Below are 2,221 nucleotides of genomic sequence, written 5' to 3' on the forward strand. Positions count from 1 at the left end.
AATAAAGAGAAGATCTATTATAAAAAAGGAATTTAAGATTATGATTAAATAAATTATTACACTAGTGTAAATTCTTCTCTGGAGCAAATACTTGTAACTTAGACATTTAAAGTTAAAAGACAATCACAAAATATAACACTTCAAGATGGGGTTTTACAATATAATAAAATCGCCTGAACAAGAAAGCTACAAAGAAAGAAATATATTATAGGACAAGTTATAATTGATCTTAATAATAAGTAACTGGAATTGAATAGCAGAGTAAATGATGAAAGAGCAGAAATTAAAGGAGTCAGCAATTAGAGAGACTTCTTTTTACAAGGATCTTTTTTCTATGTGTCTAGGAAGTAATCTCATAATTCTATTCAAAGACCAAAGGCAGGGTATTTTTTTTTCTTTTTCTGTCTGGGCACATAAGAACTAGCTTCCCTCAGGGTTTCTGACACCCTCAGGATGTGGTTTTCACACTGTGTCTCTAGCACAGTAATACATGGCTGTGTCTTCATTCTTGAGGCTATTAATCTGTAGATACGCAGTGCTGACAGAGGTGTCCAAAGAGAAGACAAAGCGTCCTTTGAAGTCATCAGCATAGTTTGGGGTCCCAGTGTCTGTAGTAATGTAGCCCATCCACTTTAGGGGCTGTCCTGGTTCCTGCTTCACCCAGGTCATTGCATAGTCTGTGAAGGTATACCCTGAAGCCTTGCAGGAGATCTTCACTGACTGCCCAGGCTGCTTCAGTTCAGATCCAGACTGTACAAGCAGGACCTCTGCTTGAACACCTATGGAGAGAACATGGGGAAGTAAGGTGACATGCAAGTGCCTCAGTTTACTCTGGATCTCTGGATTTGGATGACTTACTATGGACAGCTGCCAGCAGGAAAAGGAGCCTCCACACCCACTCCATGTGGTATGAGATTGGGACAGAGTTGTTTCTTGAGACTAATCAGGCACTTCCTTGCTAGGTGAGGGAGGAAAGACTCAGATTTCTATTCTAAAGGCTTTGCATATGGGAGATTTGCATATGACTGGGTAGTGAACAAACCCAGATATTAGTTCTAATATACAAGAATACATGATTCCAAGTGAGTAAGCCAATCCACAGTGTCTGGTGTTCATGTCTTCATGTTGGCTGTGTTGTCACCCAAGGACTCAGCTGCCTGATCCTGTTTAATGGGGGCAACAATGGTCTTGCCTCCCATTCATTGTGTGCCTGTCTTAGAGCCTTTAACATTTCCTGTGTAGACTGTCCTCGACAAACTGAGACATCTGCATCAGTTCTTCCTTGCCTATTGTTTTTAATTAGGTGCTGTGAATGAATTCTTAAGGTTCTCGGCACTACTGTATTAGGGTCTAACCATTCTTGATAAAGCAGATAGAAATAAAATACATTTCTATTCCAAATTATGAAATGGGTGGTCTCCCTTTACATAAGTTATGTAATAAAAGTTATAGATTTGAAAAAGAGTAAAGGGGTACATGCTGAAGTTTAGAAAAAATGATGTACTTATATTAATATAAATATTTAAAATTACTATAATAAAATTGGTGAAACAGACTTTCTAATGAGGAAGCATATAAATCTGGTAAGATAGATCAGTGGTTATATACATGTACTTCTTTCCAAAACACTTGAATTTTATTCCTAGCACCCATAGGAAACGCACATCCACCTACAATTCTCAGTACATGAGGTACAAACCCTGTCAGCCTTCTTTGGCCCTTATGTTCATATACCCACAAAAAGACAGAGATACATAATTACAATTATAATAATTTGAAAACAAAGAATAGTTTAATCAGAAATCAACTTAAGTGAAAAATCTTACAGGAAAATATGAAATCTGGGTATATTGCTTGTAGTTTTATAAATGTTTCAGTGCAGACGATCCATTCTGGATATTTTGAAATCTCTGGAAGAACTTTTGCTCATTTTAACTTCTTTTCTGCTCTTTTATAATCCAAACATAACAATACTGCAAATCATTGCAGAAATCTGATTTGATGAACTTTACACATTTGATGCTTCTAATGAGATATAAATTATAAAAAAAAAAGTGGGATGGTAGGAATGTACAGTGCCTGCCATCATCAGAAACAAAGTTATAAGCAGGCTGAGAAGAAAGATACTAGGGATATCTAGGGATGTCTTGCTTCTGACATAAAAAAGGTAGTATTGTTTGAATATGGACAGTAGTGTGTGCTGATAGTTTAAATATAGGAC

General features: G+C 36.6%; 1 gene segment (V, D, J or C); it reads right to left on the minus strand.

Moving 5' to 3' along the window:
* Window positions 1–462: 462 nt before the first annotated feature.
* Window positions 463–904, minus strand: LOC101980619. The segment is given in 2 exon segments: window positions 463–779; window positions 859–904. Coding segments are annotated over 2 exon segments (363 nt in total).
* Window positions 905–2,221: the final 1,317 nt, after the last annotated feature.

Source organism: Microtus ochrogaster, unplaced genomic scaffold, assembly GCF_000317375.1.
Source record: "Microtus ochrogaster isolate Prairie Vole_2 unplaced genomic scaffold, MicOch1.0 UNK184, whole genome shotgun sequence".
In the NCBI taxonomy this organism is placed as follows: domain Eukaryota; kingdom Metazoa; phylum Chordata; class Mammalia; order Rodentia; family Cricetidae; genus Microtus; species Microtus ochrogaster.